The sequence below is a fragment of the Scatophagus argus genome, chromosome 8 (genome assembly GCF_020382885.2).
Source record: "Scatophagus argus isolate fScaArg1 chromosome 8, fScaArg1.pri, whole genome shotgun sequence".
Taxonomy (NCBI): domain Eukaryota; kingdom Metazoa; phylum Chordata; class Actinopteri; family Scatophagidae; genus Scatophagus; species Scatophagus argus.
Window position 1 is genome coordinate 22,901,144 of NC_058500.1, and position 14,911 is coordinate 22,916,054.

At 41.1% G+C, this 14,911-nt stretch overlaps 1 protein-coding gene across 1 annotated transcript; it reads left to right on the forward strand.

The window, feature by feature from the left end:
- Window positions 1-589: 589 nt before the first annotated feature.
- Window positions 590-14,881, forward strand: sdcbp2 (syndecan binding protein (syntenin) 2). Its single transcript, XM_046395760.1, has 9 exons — window positions 590-746; window positions 4,306-4,357; window positions 4,782-4,878; window positions 7,579-7,679; window positions 9,259-9,423; window positions 10,642-10,817; window positions 11,624-11,795; window positions 12,343-12,434; window positions 13,192-14,881. Exons 2-9 carry the CDS (start codon window positions 4,307-4,309, stop codon window positions 13,244-13,246), a joined length of 909 nt encoding a protein of 302 aa, XP_046251716.1. The 5' UTR covers window positions 590-746; window position 4,306; the 3' UTR covers window positions 13,247-14,881.
- The last annotated feature ends 30 nt before the right edge of the window (window positions 14,882-14,911 follow it).

Genomic DNA, 14,911 nt, shown 5'->3' on the forward strand with positions numbered 1-14,911 from the left:
GAAGGTTTTATTTAAAAACTGGAAACACTCAAGTACTTCAAAATGGTAGATAAGCACAGCCCTTGAGTAAATATGCTTTGTCACTTTCCACCACTGTTGCTGTATAATGCTGAATAAACCAGTATGGGCTGGGTACAAAAGTGTTGGACACTTAATCAGTCAATCAGTGGAGAAAAGTAATCACCGGGAGCTGGTTATGGACGTTTTCTTGAGGAAAAGGCCAAATGGTTAAATATTTAAGACACAGTAAACTGTGGTATGGCGTAAGAGCTGCCTCTTTTCATAAAGGCATATGACGAGCAGCTGACAGTCTTGTTACATAGATTTGTCTTGGTCGACTCTTCATTCACTTGACCCCAAACAGAGTGCAACAGAACAAACAGGGAAGCAGACAAAGCACAAGACACAAAATGGCGTTTTGTTGATTCAAAATATTCCATTTAGGTTAAGGAAGTCACGATGATTACCATAAGGTTTTATATGCTCTACTTCATAGTCATTAAATGGTCACGGTGAGTCAAAGTTCATGTGACCGATACGGGGCGTGGCCGACGACGTCAACATTGATTGACGTGGACCGCACGACCAGGAAGCCTGCAGTGACATCACTTTCCAGAAATCCCCTCCACTGCCGTTTCAGCGACGAAGAGCTTAAGCGACGAGGAGACAAACAGAACAATAAAGGAGTTTGAAGCTGTCTGAGGTTCCGAAGCGTTTCAGCAGATTTTTTAACAAAGACATTAAAGGTGAGTCTGCCTCTACCAAACCGCTGTACCAAACCGTCTCTGGTGGTAACTGTTACATCCAGGTTTCATTTACCTTTCAAGCTAGCGTTACGGCTAGCTCTTTGCTTCCCTGCTGTGTATCTGAACAAAGACAGTGCGCTAAGAGATTCAGCTAAAAGGCATCAGTTTTGTTTTCATTAACATACATTTAACCTGCTCCAAATTCAACTACAGCTAACTACTGCATTAGTGCTTAAGCCAGATAACAGTGATGAGGTTGGTTAATGTTAATAATTAATGGCTGCATTGAGGCACGGTAACGTTAGCCAAGGTTGATGTGCAACATTTCATGTCGTAACTTACCGAGTCATATGACAGAGACACGGCAGCCTTAGAAGTTATACACTTTGCCTCAATATCAGATTTTAATGAAAACAACTAACATATTGTAATTAAGCTCACGTCCCTAATGTTAATTATACGTTAATGCAGTAGCTCGTGGTGCGTTTTTATGAAGCATATATAGGCATTTTATCAATCTGTAATGTGTGCAACAATATAATATACTGTGACCCAATTAATGGCTACAGTAGAAAGGGCGTGGGTCAATTTAAAGCAGTACAGACTTCTGCTTCCTTTTACCGTGGTCAGTCCTTCTCGCCTCGCTTCTTCCCACTCCCTCTGTCTCTTTCCCAGCCATGTCAATAGACCGGAATAAGCTGCCCAGAAGACTACATTCTTGTATATAACCAATTCGTTCAGGTTTACTGAAGTTACCCCCCCCCCTTCCTTTCCAGTTCCCAACAGAGCTTTTGCTTTGCTAAATACATACTTTCATGCTGTTTTGCAATGAGCATAACAACAAAACAAAGTGGTTTGATCCCCAACTCTTGTTCATATGTCAGAGTGCCCTTGAGCAAGACACTGAACCCTGAGTTGCTCCCAATGGACAGACCAGCACCTCACATGGGGTGGGTGTGTTTGTATGTGTGAATGTTGTGTTGTTCAGGTAGAGAAGGGGATATAATAATGTATAGTGACAGGAAATTTACATTTCTTGCATTTCAGAGTACATTGCTTGTCTACTTCATTTGAACTGCAGTTGCAGAAGTAACTCAAGGATTAGGTTATGTCATTGCAGGAGCTGCCCAAACAGTAATTTTTTCCAGGCTTATTCAGTTAAACTCCGGCAGTGAGTCTGAATGAGGGAGGAATATAAAGCGAGCAAACAAACTCAGCTGAAAAGTAAACACTAGAAGGTATTAAAATGCCCCTCTGTGTCCCCCAGCACAATGATGCCCTTGTCTGTGAGGAGTGAGAATAGAATAGAGTAGTGGTTGGAGTAGATGGGGAGTGAGAAGTGATTGCGGTCAAAATGATCTCTTTAAGGGATGGCAGTTTTCACTTACAGGTGTCAGAATGAATGTTTGAGCACATATCCTTCCACTGTACGCTCCTGACAGATCAGTGTGGGCAGTCTGTGCTGTTTAAACTATTTGAATAGTTTCTTTGTGACTGATTTTTGCTGCAGTATGGTGTATCAGGTGTTGGTGTGAATTTTTTGTGATGGCATTAATAAATATGAAGAAGAGTGACTTACATGACTTGACAAGGTTGCTGCCTTTTGTGTCTGTCAGTATGTTATTGGATTTTTGTAGCGTGTTATGCTTTATCAAACTGTCATCCTTCTCATTTTGTTTTCCTGTTTCTTATTGAGTAAGAGATGTATTCTTGTCTTGTGATTGTGACACACAGTTGTTACAGTGTGTTGAAGAAAATGGGTAATAAGTCAGCGAGGCTTCTGACCATATCAAATTTTATATAATGGAAGGAGTGGCAAGAATGAAGAGCAGTTGGATTGCTTTTTAAGATTTTGGCTTTTTCTTTGCTTTTATTTTTGAGTCTTGCCAATCCAATAGACTGGATTGGTGGGTGTCCATACTGAGTTTGTCACACGGATCATGTATTGGCCATTACGTGACTAATCCACATTTAATAGTTTCTTTTCAGTAATATCATTATTAAATCCATATTTTCATTTATCACTTAAATTCTTCAGTTATGGAGGATCCCCAGGCCAGATTTTTTTTTAGCTCAAGTATCTTTATTTGGAATTTGCACGAGCACAGAGTACAACAACATCCGAATTATCGCAGGGATCACTGAGTCATTGAAAAGATTAGACCAACAAAGAAGGGGGTGGGGTTAATCAGGATGGTATATGTTAAAATGAAAAAGAAACTCCACATCCAGGTCACATATTGAGTAAAATAAAGTTTGAATATTGGTATTTGTATTGGATTGTTACCAAGTTTTAGAAGATACCCTGAATTGAGGCAGCTTTATTGAAGCAGAGCTGAGGAAGTCACGTTGGACTCAGTTAACTTGTCATATGTCTGCATTTTATAGACCACAAGAAATGAATTTGGAATGCTATTTACACTGTATATGCCTTAGGCCAATAGCACTTTTGATGCTAAAGAGACTGAAGGGCATGGGGAGAGGTGTGAGCATTAGTGGATATCAAGGCCAGTGAAAGAGTGAATGGCATTCACACAAACAGATGCCAGACTCAGACATACTTGTGTTTGTTACCTGTCGTTGTGCTGCTGCCTGTCTCAGCATGTTCTGCTGGGCTGTATGCATAATCTCACCCAGCTGACCGACTTTTATCTTTCATTTCCTCTTCCTGTTGCAGGCTCGGGTTTTCTGTATGTGCTGTGCTAACGAGTTCTTCCGAGTACTTCTGAGCCAACTTTGTTCAGAGTAGACCACCATTATTGTCACAATGCTTTACAACATCACGGGACCCTGAGAGCAATTGTGCTTTTGTGTTCTCAAGTGTTTCTCGGTGTAAGTCTTAGTTTAGTTAGTTACTTATTTTAAAGCTTTAGGTCTTGTGCTTGCTTTTTGCCTGCATATCCTCTGTCCTCATGCCACCCAGCACTGTGGTCCACTTGTTATTTATAGCAACAAGACAAAGTCGAAGTCAACACACACAACCAGTGTGAAAAGATAAGGTGTGGTGTCAGGGTGACATCATCAGAGACTATTTTGGCATTTTGTCTGTCACCATCTTGTGTTTTTGTTTTTGCAGCCAGAAGTGACTATAGTTGGAGGTGGCAAGCAGGTGGCGCTAACACCACTGCAGGCTAGCTAGCCCGGTTGCCTGGGTGCCTTCCAGAATTCATGTTAACTGTGATGCTAATTTTATCCAGTGTAAAATAGGCTGAAAAATAAATTTCATTATCAAAAAGAAAGAAGAACTGACACTTTGGAGTGTCTGTTAGTACAGCCGATCGCTGAACAAGACATTTTTAGGCAACCAAAATGTTGCAGTTAACTTTGAAGTGAAGACAAAATAATCATCAGCATGAGCATCCCTTTCAGTGTTCATATAAAACATAGCTCAATAGATTAAGGGAGTCCAAAGCTAATGGATGACAATATGGTAATATGTGGTTACCCCAGTCAGTAATCAGGTGAGGCTTGTCTGGCTCTTATATGTACAGCTATGCTATTTTACCTTCCTCAAGGTCCTCCACTCACAACTGTTTAACTGTTTGTGTTTCCTCCTTAGGATGTCCCTGTATCCATCCCTCGAGGACCTCAAGGTCGACAAGGTTATCAGGGTAAGTGTGTTGGTTGAGGATTCACAGTATGTATTTTTCTCAGCTGATAACCAACAATCACCCTCCTGTTGTGGCTGAAACTGATAACCGATCATTTCACTTTTTTGTATTTTGAAAAAGTTCATAACCTGTAGTTAATGCACAGCTGAGGGTCAAGAGGCTAAGATGTAGTGAGCAAAGATTGATGATTTAAAATTCCATAGCTTTAAAAAGATTTGTTGTGTTAAAACTCGCAAACATTTCCCTCCTCTCTGAACATGTCTGCGGATGTCTGTGTTGTCTTAGATAGGCAGGATATATATTTCTAATGAAAATTCATGTTTCCTAGTTCAGTCATTTCTCCTTTCTCTCCTCGTTTGTGTTGTACTGAGGACAGTTGTCCAAGTTCACTTCCAGCTGACTGTTGCGTCTGATTGCTTTCTAGGCCCAGGCCCAGTTCGCCCAGACTACCGCTCCCATGCCAGCCATCACCGAGGGAACCTACCAGCCTCAGCCTGCCACTGCTGGGATGCCAGGATCAAGTGAGTCTTTTTGTGATTATTTTCTCCCTTTATTGTGTTGCAAACTTGACTGTCCCTTGTTTCTCTAAGGAGTAACAGAACAACCTTCACTGGTTCTCCTGCTGAATGCTTGTTGGTGTCTCTATGTGGGAGGTCTGTGCTTCTGAACCTGTGTTGTTCTTCTTCGGAGAGCACTTCTGTAGTGTTAGGGAAAGGATAAAGATGAGTGGAGTTGCGGGGTTTGGGCCCACCCACACTGGCTATGATCTCTTTCTTACTCTTTCTCTCTGTGCTTGTGACTCTATATTTCTTTTTCTCTCATGTATTTCCTATGTTTTCCTGAGAATGTGACTGTGGACATGAACTGCACATTAAGTCAGCTTGAGGTTTGAAGAAAAGAGAGAGAAAGTAGGCATCCACAAAAATCAAAGTGTGTAAATGATGGGCAAAGGGGCCCTTTAGAGATTACAGAACTTTTCACATTCTCCCACTCATTCAGTTTCTTTTTACTCTGTTTAGATGCAAACTCCTGTGGGCTTTTCGTCTTTTGTTTTCACCTCAGTAGAGCTAGCTGTGAGTCACCATGGAGACCGGCTCTGGCAGTTGTGCTGGGACAGGGCATGATGGAGGAAAGAGCCTTGAGGAGGAGGAGGAGGAGGATTTGATCTGAAAAGGAGGGTGGGAGGGGGCAGGGAGAGACACAGGGCTGTAAGGGTGACCTAGAGGAGAGATGGGAGGAGTTTGCCATCCGGATGTGCAGTTAAAGAATCAGAGAGGGAGGTCAAAGGGGACGGCCTGATTCACATCAACACTAGACCACAGCCCAGCCAGATACGCCGAGGCTGTATATCAGTGTCGCAGCATTTAAACCCTTTTCCTGTCAAGGTTTTCTAACTGCAAAATAATTGATATAGTAATTTGACTCTCCCAACATTAAGAAAGCAAGATTCAGAAACAGTCGATGGAATTTCCAGGGAGACGTGAATCCAGATCCTCATTTACCAATTTGGAAATAGTGATTTGAGTCTTGAGTCCAGATTCTGTAACTCAAGATAGATTTCTGAGAAGAAGGGGGTCAGCTGGGGATAAATTGCAAGAACAGTAAAATAATATTGGATTAAGCTCATTTCCAAAGCAACAACTTTTTTTTTTTTCTGGTGATTCACATATGTGGGTAGGTGTGTAGGCATGTGAGGGACAGTTCAGGGATAGAGAGAGAAAAAGAGACGGTGATAAAACAGCAGAGCACAAAAACAGAAACGAGTTAAAAAGGAGAGGGCGACTGTCAGGACTAGGCCTTCTCAGTTTTCTCATGTAATGCATTTAGTGTTCTTTTATTAAGGCTTGGTGGAGGAGTACCAGATAAGTTATGACCTGCATTTTATATACTTGTATGAACATTTGATATACTTTTTCTGTCTGGCCAACGAGATGTGGACGTTTCTCTATCTTCATTGTCTGCACCGCGAGCAGAGCTGCATCATGCAACTGTACAGTAGAGTGGGTCCTATCTGTCTGCATGGGTGGAGTGTGTTCTCTGTACTCAAACCATGCTGACTTTAGACTTGTCTCCACCTGATGCAATAATTGCGCAGTCATTGTTGATGAACCAAAAAACAGGTCCTGATTACTTCACACAGCAAACTATAAACTAAGGTACTTCCCCACAGTGTGAATGGGTAGTAAATTCTAAATAACTGGTTAGCATGCATATTTGTGGTTGCCTCTTTGTAGCCACTGGCTGATTTAGTTTCTGCTTATTTTCCTCCTTCTCACTAACTCCCTGACATGTCCTTTCTTTGCCAGGGTACATGCAGTAATCATTGCTCTGCTGCAAAGTCATGGACAGGCTCTTGTTGCCAGATAAGTGATGCAGTCGAGCAGGCAGGCAGGTAAGGGAGGGCACAGACAGACAGGTACCCGCTGTCCCAGCAGACAGAGGAGGGAGACAGCAAAACAGGAGGACACAGCATAATTCTGACCCTATCTTACATCTACAATAGTGTATTAGAATTCAAAGGAGAAGCTTGGTTAATAAACTGGTTAAATTGGACGTGAGTATTATTTCCTTAGATTTGGAGTTTACCTGAAGAAAAGGTGAGGCTGCTGCCTGACCTACTGAAGGCCTCATGAGTGAGACACTTACAAGGCATCACCAGTTTGCGAGAAATTTCTGCATAAATTATTTATCTTTTTAAACAGCAGCAAGACAAAGAGCAGGGAGTGGACACACGCATAGCCATAGCTAGCACTTCAAGATTATAGTGGTCTTTCCATCATAGCAAGGAACCTGAATGCTAATGCCAGGAAAGTTTTACTGAACTGCAACACAGAGTACTCATTATCAGCATTCTTCCAGTGGAGGGCTCATTGTAGATCAACTGTGATGGATGGCATGAATAAAATATAAGGTGGCAGAACGAATGAGATCAGCTTAAAAGATAAGTTATGCGTGGCTAATGTTTGCACACTTACGACTTCAAACTTAAAACTTGACATGCGAACATGTACAATGTACAAATGTCTGCAGCGCTGCAGTTTAGGAAAAGTGCTAACAGAAACCCTGAGCAGGACATGCATGCAGTATGTGTTACCATATGTAATAATTTATTCAGTATGTAACATCTCTCTCACCTGTCCAATCCATTTGGCCTCCCTCCACCCTTCTTTGCCCCCCCCCTTCCAATTTCTCATTTCACCTCTCTTTCTCCACTCACCCAGGCTTGTACCCAAACCTAGAGGAGCTGGGAGAATACATGGGTCTGGCCCTCAACAGTGATGAAGTCCAGAGGAACCTGGCCCTGTTGCCTGTAGCTGACAATGTAAGTGTGTATCCTGGTGATGTGTGTCAGTGCATGCTAACATCAGAAAGTCTGAGTGCAATACTGGAAGAGTACTCCAATCATTTAGCATTGCACTCAGGATGTTATCAAAATCATGATAAACGGTTTAAAAAGGCTAAAAAGTTTCCTTATCAAAACCTTGTGGCTACCTTACCCACAATGCAACGTGATCACAGATCAGTTTGAGATTCAGTGTGTTATGCCAGTAACAGCTAATGTAGCCTGCATCTTCCAGTCTGCAGCCGAGATGAGGAGCAGATACAGATAATAACCTAACTTCTTTTTTAACTCCACACCTGCAGAAGGAAAGCTGTGTTGTACTGGTGAAATGTTAAGCTGTGTGGAGACTTATGGTTACATGGTTATGGATTCCTGCATGTAACACAGTCAAGAACGTTAAGTGTGAGCAATAAATATTCCATCAAAGTCAAGAAGCAGAAGTCGGAATCCCTTATTTCATCTGACTGCTAAGAGATGCTACGACCAGCATGTCTGTTATTAGCCTGTCTGTGCTGCACCTCAGGGGTTTTCATTTTACACTGAAATGTCATTTATAGTCAAATGTTGGTCCATAAAAACACAAGCATCTGTTACTGATGTTAACAACGCTGGTTCACTGCTATGTCTGAGATGTTATTGAATTGAATTGTGATTAATAATTTCTTTTATACATAGTATTTCCACTGACACTGTTTTATTTTTAGGCTTGTCAGCTAGTTTAAGCTTACATTAAAACATCCCTACAGTCAAGTCTTTACACAGCTCCTTCTGGAGACGCTTAAGGTTTTATGCAACCTTTTTTTTTTTCACATATACTGTAGTGTCCCCCAAGACCCCAGGCTTTGATGTGTACAGTCTGTGGAGTTTCCCTTTGGTATCTTTAGTCCATCCAAAAATTGTAGTTTTTGTCATTTGGATCGAAAAATAGGAGTTACAAAGAATAGTTTCAGGTCACATTTAACCCTCTCACTTCGAACCTTCATCCCTCATTGATTCAAACCTGTTTTTAGTTTATCTATCAGAGCACAACAGTGTTCTGTATGTAGAGATCCACATTACTGAGTGAGTCACTGCAGGCCTGGAGCAGTGTGTGTGGGAGGGTGTGAGCTCTTCACTCCCCTCCAATTGCGTGTGTGTGTGTGTGTGTGTGCATGCGGATCCTGCAGATGTCAACACTCTTTCACAGCACCCTAGCTTGTCAGCTGGCATTTAACCATCTGTGTTCTGTGCCTTTTGCTGATACCAACCATTATTCTTCTCATGTTTCCCGTTTCTTTATTTTTAATGCAAAGCGTAACATGATGAAGTTTTTAAAAACAGTGCCTAAAGCATTCCCGATTTCTGGTAGAGGAGGACGTGAAATTGAATCCTCCCACATAAGTCTATTTGATGCAGCATTCCTTTTTATGTTGAGCTGAATTTTAATGTAACATGTCTTTTGAATTCTTTGTTCCTCTCACCTCCTTCTTGCTTAATTTCCCTCTCATTCTTTCTCAACTCACCTCTTTACTTTCTCACCTCCCTTGATGTCTGGCTTCCTTCCCCTCCTCCTCTCCAGCAAGTGGCAGTGCCCTCCAGCTCAGGTATCGGGGGCATGGTGCGGCCCGTGACGGGGGCAGACGTCGGCATCATGAGGGCAGAGATCCGTCCAGGGCTGCGGGAGATTATCCTCTGTAAGGACCAGGAAGGGAAAGTGGGACTCCGGCTCCGGGCCATTGACAATGTGAGTCAGCATCGCAAACTCTGACAGCGTTTATTATTCAACGCACACCGACTGTCATTATCACTCTTGTGAACACATTTACTTGGGGGTGCACACCATTCTGTTCTGCTCTTGATCAGGGTCAAACTCTGCTCTACTTGGTGTAAAACTTCAGTGTTTGACCTGTTCTGCTCAGTATCAGGAACATGTGGTGACTCAGCATGTTGATTCCTAGGGTTTTCAGCAAAACTACTTTAGAAACTAATAAACACATCCTACATTTTAGTGAGTGACAAGTCAAATGTTCCTTAGCTTACGTTGCTAACTTTCATTTGAAGTGGTTGTTTCACAGTACATTGTTCACATTAAAACCATTGACATATATAAAGATGAACAGCACATGTTCAGTTCATCTCACTGTACAGAGGTTAAGCCAGAATGTCTTGATGTCATTCAGAGTTTTATTTGATATATGCTCTTGATTTTTTAGTTTGGCCCATGTCCCACCTGCTGACATGGTGGTGGAGGTGTATATGACCTGTATCACAGCCTGCTACTAGGGTGTGATCAAGATGTTTTTGCTTCCTGTTTGGAGAGCTTTCATGTCATCCATCTTTATATACTTTCAAAAATTAAAATGACACATGAACTAGTGTAAATCTGATTATGTCGTCTAGCACCCCTTGAAAACCCCTGTTACATACAATCTGCTTCTGATAATGTTACAACCTGACCTTAAATTAATCTAAGACATGTAGTAGGCCTGTTTAATAATCATGCCAATATTCCTGGGACACTTGCACATTGGCTGTAATTAGAGTGTTGACATAAACAGGGACTTGGTGGTGTTTATTATCAGTACTAAGAGCAAGGAAGCATTAGTATGTTGTTAGGACAACCAACAAAAGTTTGTGTTTGATCTCCTTTGATACTTGCTCGGGTTGTGAGTGGTAATGCGCTCTTTAATGTGGTTAATTATTCAGTTTATATTCAGTTGCACTAATACAGAGGGAAGCCTTTGAGATGATTTTGCAAAAGAAAAGTTTCAGTGTATTGGCGATTGATGCACTGATGAAATGACACAGCACATTTTGTCGGGAACAGTTTATCACTTCTGTCCTGTCTGTGTCCTTGCTTCCCTCCCATTGAGATGCTTTTTGTGTTTTCTCTGTACTGTCAGCCTCTGTCTTCTCCTCTTCCTCCATTCCTTGGACTTATTCTGAATGTTTTATTTTTCAGGGAGTGTTTGTGCAGCTGGTCCAGGCTAACTCCCCTGCCGCCCTGGCTGGTCTGCGTTTTGGGGACCAGGTACTTCAGATCAATGGGCAGAACTGTGCCGGCTGGAGCGCAGACAAGTCCCACAAGGCCCTGAAGGCTGCGGCTGAGACTCGCATTGAGCTCGTGGTCAGGGACAGGTGAGGGACATTTAATGCACAACTTCATGTCCTAAACCGTCTCCCAGGACTCACTGTATTTCTCTTGGCTCTAGTTTGATCAGTCTCAATGTACTGGCTTGTTTGTGGTGTGTTCTTGTTGTTTTGTTGGCTTGGCTTTATTTTCAGTCTAGAATTGACAACACTGTCTAACATTACAGGAAGAGACAAAACATTATGGCTTCGGGTTGCAGGTCAGGCAGCTGAATCAACTTCTGAAGAAGTTCTGTTTATTTTGGTGGCAGAGGACTTTAATTGCCCATCAGAAGCAGCATACAGTATATCTGTAGCATGCTGGATGTTGCATCTATCCTTTGTTATGTTATTTATATATATTTATTGTAATACATTTTGTCATTTTTTTTTCCTGCAGTGGTTAATTTTTATGTAGTTTCAGTCTCATTTATGTCGTAGTGTTAATGAAAATCTTTCACTCTAACAGTAATTTTTAATAATCTATTTGTCTTGCGTACAAACCGCTGCATTGTATTTTATTATCTTGGCATATGGAGTTCAACTGATTTTCTGTCTGTCTTCTCAACATTAGCATAGCTTTTCATTAGAAGATTTGGCGCCCTCTGCTGGCTGTGCCATCCTCAACTCTCCTGTTACTTTTGCTTTCATGAATGTAGAGTATAGAGCATATAGATTCATTGTACCTTGTGTTTGTGAATTTTCCATATTTTCTCCATCATAATTATTAATAACTGTAGATACTGGTATGCAGCATTTGTTTATGTTAAACCTTCACATCTGTGTTTGTTTTGTGTATCTGTGTGTATCTCCAGGCCATTTCAGCGCACGGTCACCATGCACAAAGACAGTTCAGGCCATGTGGGCTTCATCTATAAATCTGGTAAAATCACCTCACTGGTGAAGGATGGCTCAGCTGCTCGCAACGGCATGCTGACTGAACATTACATCTGCGAAATCAACGGACAAAACGTTATCGGACTCAAGGTCAGAATCTTGAGTCTTTTCATCAAAACTTTTTACAAATTCTTTATTCTATGAAGAATGTGTGTGCTGTAAGACAAGATGAACATCATGGATCACAACGAGTTGACTAGTTGGAATTCCGACTTCGATTGGCACTCAGTTCATCACTTCCAGCATTGGAAGTCGGAACACAACTTGGAAAACGACTTATGAGTACAAATCGAATGCAGCATTAAAATTTGAGTAAATACAAAGCATCTGTGGTGCTCGGAGAATGTCTGGTGGCTAATTTGAATTTTGCTTCGGAGAATGTGCAGCATTCTGATGTAAGTGCAGCGTTCACCAGCTCCACATCTGTATTAGCATGAAGTGAACAGGTGTTTTTATTTCCTATGAGTATTGTAGCCACCGTTTGCTTTTAGTCCGGTGCAGCTGTTTACTTTTGATCCTGCACTATGATGAAGGTTTTGAGTATGTTTCAGGCCTAAATGTTCTGGTTTTGCTTTGCTGGCTTCTAAAACCCCCCACAAGATCCTCACATGTGACTGTTCCTGTGTGAAAATTTCAGGATTCTCAGGTCAAGGACATTCTGACCACCTCTCCCACAACCATGACCATCACCATCATGCCAAAGTTCGTCTATGAACACATGATTAAGAGGTAAGACTTCAAATATTTTAGTTAATCCGGTCACTATCATATGAGTGAGGTGGTGGCACAGTAACTACACACATGGTATAAATATATATTAAATATTAAAGTAATGCATGACATGTTTTAAAAATTCAGCATTAAGCCACAGGAAGCATCTTTTTAATTTGGAATTAGTGAATGCATAGAAGACTGAATATAGGCTATTCATTAGAACCAGAAATATTGTGGACAAAAGCTTTAATATAACCACTCTGATCTCATAGCATGGAGAGCATCTCAGAATATAAATATCTCAGTTCTTTGATGTTTAAATTTCACACTCTTCACTCTTCTGCATTGTTCATGTTATCAGATCAAATGGATTGAATTCTGACATTGAAACAAGTGATTTTGTAGGGGTTAAAAAATAATCCACTGTTTTACAGCCACCTCTTTCACAAAGTATTCTTATGGCAGACTGTCTTTTTGGGCCTGTGTGAATGACATGATGCTGTGGCAGCATGGTCTGACCATGGTATCAGATTAACTTCGAAAGCCTGGCGCTCATCCTGGCTGGTTGCTCTTAACGAGTCAAGAACAAGAAGTGAATCAGAACTAAAAGGCGTTGTATCTTTTTATTTCATGGTCCGGATGAAATGAACCAAATGACGGGTGTGAAAGTGGTATTGTATGAATTGGTGTAAAGATGGGTTTTGCATGACCCCGTTCACTGACACACTTATGGATGAAGGATGTGATTCATATATTTATTTTGTTCATCCAGGATGTCCACCGGTCTCCTGCGGTCAGCTATGGATCACTCTGTCCCAGAGGTGTGAACCACGAGGAGGACTGTAAACTGTCAGGATGTCTTCAGTACAGAGATATCTCTCTCTTTCCCTCTCTGTCTTTTCCTTGCTCATCTTTATGCGTCTCTCTCTCTCTCTCTCTCTCTCTCTCTCTTTCTTTCTGTCTCTTTCCACATACAAAACCACCTCCTGCGTCACAATCATCATCTTCAGCATTACTCTCCCTTAACATAATCTTAAAATGCCTTTTTTTTTATTCCTTAGTTTTTCAATATATTTTTTATCTTTTCTACATTTTCCTCACCTCTTTTGACATATCTAGTACTTTTTATGTGTTAACCACGTAGTCTAAGTATTACATGTTTATTTTCCTGTTTTGTGTTTGAGATCGAGGACAGTACTAAATGTTTTTTTGTTTTAATCCATGCACACTATCATGAGTCCAGAGCTTCCTTTGCATTGTAGAGATGAATTATTGGCTCGTGACATTTCATCTTGTCAAAATGCTGTAAAAGCCAACAGTGAGTCATCGGAGGCCTATCATGTTTGCTCCCAGTCCCTGCACTTGGCCCCTAATATGTAAATAAACAGAGCTGAATTAACATCTGGGGCCTCATGAGAAAACAACTGCTGACTTAATTCTAGATTCCAGTGCACAGTCATTTTTACATGGCCAGTAAAACTAATAGGTTTTAGTAAAGGAAGTCCTTTTTAGTTTATACCATAAAATTAGCTGCAATGTTGGTATCAAGAGTAGTTTCTTTTTTTCATGGTCCCTGGACATTAGAATTTGTCAAAGACAAGTCAAGGCAGTTTAACTTTGTACCACATTTCATGTCTCTGAGGGCAAATGTCGTAACGACAATGTGATGTGCTGAATTCGTAGGTACTGCCAACACTGAGTGCACATTCTAGGGGGAAGTGTAGGGAGCGGGGCAGCAGTAGATGTTTGTTGTCCAATGCAGCTGGGACTAAGTTGTGTTCACAAACACTGCTGTGAGCTATGAGACAGTGAAAGGCACAAGTAAAGAAGATCACAGTGCAGTATGTGATTAGCTATCTGGTGTTTAGTTGAAAGGTTTCTTGGATTTTGTCCTGTGATTCAAAAAATATATATATTTTTGAGGGTATTTGTTTGGGCAGGGTCTGTGCAGGGCAGACCCACTAAGTGCACTTTCCACTACCTTTTTAAGAGGTTGTCTTTCCTGTTTCCATTTCAACAGTGAAGTCTGCTTTTTTTATTATTGTGTTTGTGGTGCCTCATGTTAATGAGAGAACTCATGAAAACAAACCTGTATGTTAATTATAGGAAACTGCTTAAATTCGATGCTGAGAATCATACGCTCAAATTCCACATCATGGGTTTAGCCAACGAACTTGTTCTCCTCTGCTGTTAGAGGACGTCCCTCTGTAATATTTCCTTCCCCCACCGACAAGCACAGTGACAGTGAGCAGAGCTCTCACTTGGTAATTTCTGCTTGTTATATGAAGTTGCTCCTTTTAATGCTGTTCAAGTTTGGATGCATGTATTCCTTTAATTTTCTATGTATGCAATCCGATAAACATCACTGTCATTCTGTAAGAAAATGCTAGAAAAATCTAAAAGTTTATATACGAATGTAACCAAAATAATATTGTCAAACAAATAAACAGTCTTTCCGTTCACATTAGCTTGGTAGTGTTTTCCTCCACTCA